This window comes from Oncorhynchus keta, chromosome 13 (assembly GCF_023373465.1).
Source record: "Oncorhynchus keta strain PuntledgeMale-10-30-2019 chromosome 13, Oket_V2, whole genome shotgun sequence".
Taxonomy (NCBI): domain Eukaryota; kingdom Metazoa; phylum Chordata; class Actinopteri; order Salmoniformes; family Salmonidae; genus Oncorhynchus; species Oncorhynchus keta.
In genome coordinates this window covers 47642045-47649320 of record NC_068433.1, presented here as the reverse complement: position 1 = coordinate 47649320, position 7276 = coordinate 47642045, and the positions used below count along the sequence as shown (strand labels likewise).

At 45.7% G+C, this 7276-nt stretch overlaps 1 protein-coding gene across 1 annotated transcript; it reads right to left on the bottom strand.

Moving 5' to 3' along the window:
• Positions 1 to 3740: 3740 nt before the first annotated feature.
• Positions 3741 to 5165, bottom strand: ndufa12 (NADH:ubiquinone oxidoreductase subunit A12). Its single transcript, XM_035784515.2, has 4 exons — positions 4973 to 5165; positions 4586 to 4668; positions 4300 to 4387; positions 3741 to 4039 (listed from the first exon to the last, which is right to left on the bottom strand). Exons 1-4 carry the CDS (start codon positions 5059 to 5061, stop codon positions 3865 to 3867), a joined length of 435 nt encoding a protein of 144 aa, XP_035640408.1. The 5' UTR covers positions 5062 to 5165; the 3' UTR covers positions 3741 to 3864.
• Positions 5166 to 7276: the final 2111 nt, after the last annotated feature.

The window sequence follows — 7276 nt, the reverse complement described above, 5'->3', positions numbered from 1 at the left end:
AGATAGGTGGGATAGACTGAGAGTAGCTGAGGGGTGGGGTTAGGGAGATAGGTGGGATAGACTGAGAGTAGCTGAGGGGTGGGGTTAGGGAGATAGGTGGGATAGACTGAGAGTAGCTGAGGGGTGGGGTTAGGGAGATAGGTGGGATAGACTGAGAGTAGCTGAGGGGTGGGGTTAGGGAGATAGGTGGGATAGACTGAGAGTAGCTGAGGGGTGGGGTTAGGGAGATGGGGGGGATAGACTGAGAGTAGCTGAGGGGTGGGGTTAGGGAGATAGGTGGGATAGACTGAGAGTAGCTGAGGGGTGGGGTTAGGGAGATAGGTGGGATAGACTGAGAGTAGCTGAGGGGTGGGGTTAGGGAGATAGGTGGGATAGACTGAGAGTAGCTGAGGGGTGGGGTTAGGGAGATAGGTGGGATAGACTGAGAGTAGCTGAGGGGTGGGGTTAGGGAGATAGGTGGGATAGACTGAGAGTAGCTGAGGGGTGGGGTTGGGAGGGAGATAGGGGTGGGGTGGGATAGGTGGGACTGAGAGTAGCTGAGGGGTGGGGTTAGGGAGATAGGTGGGACTGAGAGACTAGGGAGATAGGTGGGTAGCTGAGGGGTGGGGTTAGGGAGATAGGTGGGATAGACTGAGAGTAGCTGAGGGGTGGGGTTAGGGAGATAGGTGGGATAGACTGAGAGTAGCTGAGGGTGGGGTTAGGGAGATAGGTGGGATAGACTGAGAGTAGCTGAGGGGTGGGGTTAGGGAGATAGGTGGGATAGACTGAGAGTAGCTGAGGGGTGGGGTTAGGGAGATAGGTGGGATAGACTGAGAGTAGCTGAGGGGTGGGGTTAGGGAGATAGGTGGGATAGACTGAGAGTAGCTGAGGGGTGGGGTTAGGGAGATAGGTGGGATAGACTGAGAGTAGCTGAGGGGTGGGGTTAGGGAGATAGGTGGGATAGACTGAGAGTAGCTGAGGGGTAGGGAGGGTTACTGGGAGATAGGTGGGATAGACTGAGAGTAGCTGAGGGGTGGGGTTAGGGAGATAGGTGGGATAGACTGAGAGTAGCTGAGGGGTGGGGTTAGGGAGATAGGTGGGATAGACTGAGAGTAGCTGAGGGGTGGGGTTAGGGAGATAGGTGGGATAGACTGAGAGTAGCTGAGGGGTGGGGTTAGGGAGATAGGTGGGATAGACTGAGAGTAGCTGAGGGGTGGGGTTAGGGAGATAGGTGGGATGGACTGAGAGTAGCTGAGGGGTGGGGTTAGGGAGATAGGTGGGATGGACTGAGAGTAGCTGAGGGGTGGGGTAGGGAGATAGGTGGGATAGACTGAGAGTAGCTGAGGGTGGGGTTAGGGAGATAGGGATAGACTGAGAGTAGCTGAGGGGGTGGGGTTAGGGGGTGGGATAGACTGAGAGTAGCTGAGGGGTGGGGTTAGGGAGATAGGTGGGATAGACTGAGAGTAGCTGAGGGGTGGGGTGGGGTTAGGTAGCTGAGGGGTGGGGTTAGGAGAGATAGACTGAGAGTAGCTGAGGGGTGGGGTGGGATAGACTGAGAGTAGCTGAGGGGTGGGGTTAGGGAGATGGGATGGTAGCTGAGGGGTGGGGTTAGGGAGAGACTGAGAGTAGCTGAGGGGGTGGGGTTAGGGAGATAGGTGGGATAGACTGAGAGTAGCTGAGGGGTGGGGTTAGGGAGATAGGTGGGATAGACTGAGAGTAGCTGAGGGGTGGGGTTAGGGAGATAGGTGGGAGACTGAGTAGCTGGGAGATAGGTGGGATAGACTGAGAGTAGCTGAGGGGTGGGGTTAGGGAGATAGGTGGGATAGACTGAGAGTAGCTGAGGGGTGGGGTTAGGGAGATAGGTGGGATAGACTGAGAGTAGCTGAGGGGTGGGGTTAGGGAGATAGGTGGGATAGACTGAGAGTAGCTGAGGGGGTGGGGTTAGGGAGATAGGTGGGATAGCTGTAGCTGGGGTGGGGTTAGGGAGATAGGTGGGATAGACTGAGAGTAGCTGAGGGGTGGGGTTAGGGAGATAGGTGGGATAGACTGAGAGTAGCTGAGGGGTGGGGTTAGGGAGATAGGTGGGATAGACTGAGAGTAGCTGAGGGGTGGGGTTAGGGAGATAGACTGAGTAGGGAGATAGGTGGGATGGACTGAGGGTGGGGTTAGGGAGAGGTAGCTGAGGGGTGGGGTTAGGGAGATAGGTTGGATGGACTGAGTAGCTGAGGGGTGGGGTTAGTGAGATAGCTGGGATGGACTGAGAGTAGCTGAGGGGTGGGGTTAGTGAGATAGCTGGGATGGACTGAGAGTAGCTGAGGGGTGGGGTTAGGGAGATAGCTGGGATGGACTGAGAGTAGCTGAGGGGTGGGGTTAGGGAGATAGCTGGGATGGACTGAGAGTAGCTGAGGGGTGGGTTTAAAAGCTCATGTTATATAATATGTAAAATGTGTGTATGAATACAACAAAATAAAAAGCTGTAAAAACAAAATTTATTTTTGTCCTCTGAAGAGTGGGAATGGTGAATGGGCCCCCCTACAAAAAAAGTATACTTTTTTTAATCGAAGAAAATCAGCTATTTTTGTTTATTTTTAAACATTTTAATAGAAAACAATCACAGTATGATACTTAATTGTTACCCAGAAATGATGTTACATTGAGATAAGAAAAAAAGAAGGCTGCATTGGACCTTAAACATGCATCCTTCCTTCCTCTCTCCCTTGGAGTAACCACTGACCACTAACACAATTGGGACAGTGGCTATTTGTGAGGGTTTCACCTGTCCAGCCATGTCATTTCAGTGAGGGGCATTTAAAAATGAATCAAACAGCCATATAAAAGGATAGAGAGACTGACCTCATCCTCTGCCTCTTCACTGACCCCACGGCCGAATAGCGTTGACAGCGTAAACCTTCTCATTTAACAGCCCAGACCGCTGGAAGCAAAGGCAGCATTAGCATACTGATAAACCCTGAGTAACCAAGCTTCTGAAAATATGAATGTCCTTACTAAGGTACAGACTACAGTAGAATAGCTATTATGATACCTACAAGTAAATAAACTCTGCAATTTTTTCAGTGTAGAAAAATATCTACATAAACACCATATGAAAAGATTCACCAGGGACAAATACAGTATTTATTTTCTGCACCACCAAGGATAGTCAAACTATGGTCGTAACTTCACATTTACAGTAGAGAATTGTCTGCCAACTGACAGATTGGTACTGGATTGAGAAACACTGCTCTTATATATTGCAAATGGCTTTGATATAACTAATACCTTCAGTCAATAGTCCAGAATGGGCCACAAGCCAAGAAGAGTTAACTCACCTCTCATAGCACAGCAGAGTCCCCGAGAGGACAGAGGGACTGGAGCTGGGAGTGTCTGTCTGCCTGTATGAATGTGACAACACCCTGCCCACAATATCACCCTGATGTGATAGCCAGTCAGCACAGACATGCTCCTAGTACCCCCATGTGAAATACTGCAGCCTTTTATCAGCTCAGCAATATCCTGTCTGCAACACACACACAAATCAGACCATCTAACACCCTCAGAGAAACTCAGAAAAATATTACCTCATAATCTGCACCTCTACAATGGTCCAGTCTAAGTCAGTCTTAAAAAAACCTCTCAAACAAACTCATGTTGCTAACATTTTTATCCCAGACTCATGGAGAGCTGGTCATTAGTCAGCCAACTAGTCACTAGTGACATAACAGCCCACAGTTTCACACATAAGGACTGAGTCATCACCAGTGTCCATATAGATTAGATTTTATTTAGAAGCAAAGAAGTGCTGGTGAACGCACACAGGAAATCACACTAAATTACAGAACAAGGTCATGGGTCAGAAGTTGAAGGTCAGGTCAGGTCACAGCAGGGTCACTGAGCCTTTGGGGGCACCCACTCGTGGATCTTCTTGCGGGTGGTGGAGTAGGGCACGTACGCCTGGGCCGAACCACTCACGTTGAACTGGTGGACCTCCGCCAGGAACTTCTTAGGTGTAGGGGGGTGTGTGGTGGGAGGGTTGTCTGTCATACAGTGAAGCCAGCGATGCCTGAGGAGATTTACGATTGAGAGTTAGAATCAGGTACTCATTTAATCAATAGGCTAGTTCATCAATAGAAGGTTCGTAGACGGTAAAAACACAATTAAGACACCAGTACATCAACTCAATAAGTTCCACCCAGATCTGTTACAATTCCATATTGAGACCAGCAATTTGACTATAAAGGCCAGTATCTCCAACATGGCAATGGCCAAGTCACTGCGATAGAGGCAACACCACCTGTGTCAAACCAAGTGAGATGCATTTACCATTCAGCGGGCACCATGCTGCCATCCACCTCCCACATGGTGTTCTTTCCATTCATCTCCGTCGTGTAGATCACCCAGCGGTGACGACCTGACAAGGAGAGGTGTTACTCTGAGTACACTACAGGTCTTTGAACAGCCCTCTCTACCACACTTTTCTACTACTTGATATGTAAAATATAACATTTGCGGACTACATTCACAGATAATATGATGATTGTCACTGCAGTACATAGCCTAAGGCCATTACTGGTCATGTGATCTGAGGTTTAGTTCTGTTCAACCTTACCAAAAAAGTAGCGTGTGTCCTCAAAGTACTTGTTCCCATACTTGTCCACGCCAATCAGGGCTCCCGTTTTCACATCATTTGCCCTGTAACAAAAACATAGTCTAGCTGGCTAGTCCATTTGCCCATCCACTAGCACTATGTCTAATTTGTCAGACCGGATACAGGTCAGAGATCACATAATCACGTAGCCTTAAAACAGCTTTTAAACAGAGCAGTGAGTCCGTTTGTTTACCAATTTAGCCAGCTACAGCAGTTAACTAAGTAGTTAGTTAGTGCTAGCAGGTTGCCTGTCGACTGGGGACACACTTATTTATCTCGAGTAAATGCATTGAAAGTGACAACCACCTCTATAGAATACAAAATACATTATATCGCTCTTATACTGACCTGAATAACTGAACAAATAAGCCTTTCACACCACCGTGACCTCCTAACTGCCCCAAAGCCCTTCGAACGACATGTATATACTCCGCCATTTTTAGACGGGACTGATTTGGGTAACGGACACTGTTGTACTTTCCGGCTGAAACGCTTCCCGGTCCTCAATAGTTCCGTCCGTGGTTTCAAGTTTAACAGTAGTTAGTCAATGAACAGCATTTCAAGCAGTTTCATGCGCTGTTTCTCTTCTGTTCTGTGATGACAGTAAATTAGTAAAGTAAACCGTAGTTAGAAAATGTTACCACCTAACTGTACATTTTGAAGTGTCTCAATATTAGAAACAATTTGATGACAAGCCGGGTAACCTATTGTAAAAAATAATGTAAAAAATGTTTAAATAATAATGTAACCATGATAACAGTCTTGTCTCAAGTGTCTCTTACTTATGAGCAAAATGTGACGACTATATTATAGAAAAATTCAAGAAGCGAACTGTCCTGTTTCAAGTATCTTTAGAAGCTAAATGTAATGACATGCTGCTTAGTTATAATAAAATGCTCCCAAAATATGGATAATTGTAATACATTTAAAATATATTTTCATACAGTGTCTTCAGAAATTATTCACACCCTTGGACTTTTTCCACATGTTGTTGTGTTACTGATGTTGTGTCACTGGCCTACCCACAATACACCACAATGTGAAAGTGGAATTATGTTTTTAGAAATTTGTACAAATTGAAATGTCTGCGTCAATAAGTATTCAACCCCTTTGTTATGGCAAGCCTAAATTCAGGAGTAAAAATGTGCTTAACAAGTCGCATAATAAGTTGCATGGACTCAATCTGTGTGCAATAATCTCAGTACCCCACACTGTCCCTCAATCGAGCAGTGAATTTCAAACACAGATTCAACCACAAAGTCCAGGGAGGTTTTCCAATGCCTCGCAAAGAAGGGCACCTATTGGTAGATGGGTATAAATAAAATAAAAAAGCAGACATTGAATCCCCATTGAACAAGGTGTAGTTATGAATTACACTTTGGATGGTGTATCAATACACCCAGGCACGACAAAGATACTGTTGTTTGCAATAAGTCACTAAAGTAAAACTGCAGAAAATAAATAAACTTTATGTCCTGAATACAAAGCGTTATGTTAACACGTTAACATTAACACAAAACATAATTGAGTAGCAATCTTCATATTTTCAAGCATGACGGTGGCTACAGCATGTTATGAGTATACATGTCACCGGCAAAGAAAGAGAATAGAGCCAAGCACAGGCACAATCCTAGAGGAAAACATGGTTCAGTCTGTTTTCCAACAGAAACTGGGAGACAAATTCACCTTTCAGCAGGACAATAACCTAAAAGACAAGTTGCTTACCAATAAGACATTGAATGTTCCTGAGTGGCCTAGTTACAGTTTTGACTTAAACCGGCTATGGCAAGACTTGAAAATGGCTGTCTAGCAATGATCAACAACCAACTTGACAGAGCTTGAAGAATTTAAAAAATAATCATGTGCAAATATTGTACAACCTAGGTGTGCAAAGCTCTTGTAGACGTACCCAGAAAGACTTACAGCTGTAGTCGCTGCCAAAGGTGATTCTAATATGTATTGACTCAGGGGTGGGAATACACATGTAAATGCAATATTTCTGTATTTAATTTTAAATACATTTCCCAACATTTCTAAAAACGTTTTCACTTTATCGTTATGGGTATTGTGTGTAGATGAATGAGAGAAACAAAATCTATTTCATCAATTTTGAATTCAGGCTGTAACACAATAAAATGTGGAATAAGTCAAGGGGTATGAATACTTTCTGAAGGCACGGTACATATTAGAATGATCTTATTCAGGGGAAGAAAGGAGCTGAGTAAACCCACAGAGAGTGTGAACGTTGGAGTTGTGGGTAAATATGAGTCATATTTTGAAATACTCTTATCTCCCTCAACACAGTGCTTTGATCACTGAGCTCAAAGCAGAAATAAGACAGCCGAGGAAGACTTCTTTATCAGTGTCAAACTTAAAACACACACACACACGCGCCTCAAACACGCACACACACACTCGCGCCTCAAACACACACATGCACACACACTCGCGCCTCAAACACACACTCGCGCCTCAAACACACACACACACACACACTCGCGCCTCAAACACATACACACACACACACACTCGCGCCTCAAACACACACACGCATGCAAAGAATCCACACCCACAAAGAAATGCCTGCACCCACACATCAATCAGCACTATGCAATAAAATAACTCAGTGACAGTAATCTAAGGAGGAAAGAT

Bases quoted from the DNA above. Each gene is read 5' to 3' on its own strand.
- ndufa12 (XM_035784515.2), bottom strand. From the start codon at position 5,061: ATGGCGGAGTATATACATGTCGTTCGAAGGGCTTTGGGGCAGTTAGGA. The intron at 4,669-4,972 runs GTCAGTATAAGA...TTTTTGTTACAG, and splicing joins TTATTTGTTCAGTTATTCAG to GGCAAATGATGTGAAAACGG. The intron at 4,388-4,585 runs GTAAGGTTGAAC...TCTCCTTGTCAG, and splicing joins GGACACACGCTACTTTTTTG to GTCGTCACCGCTGGGTGATC.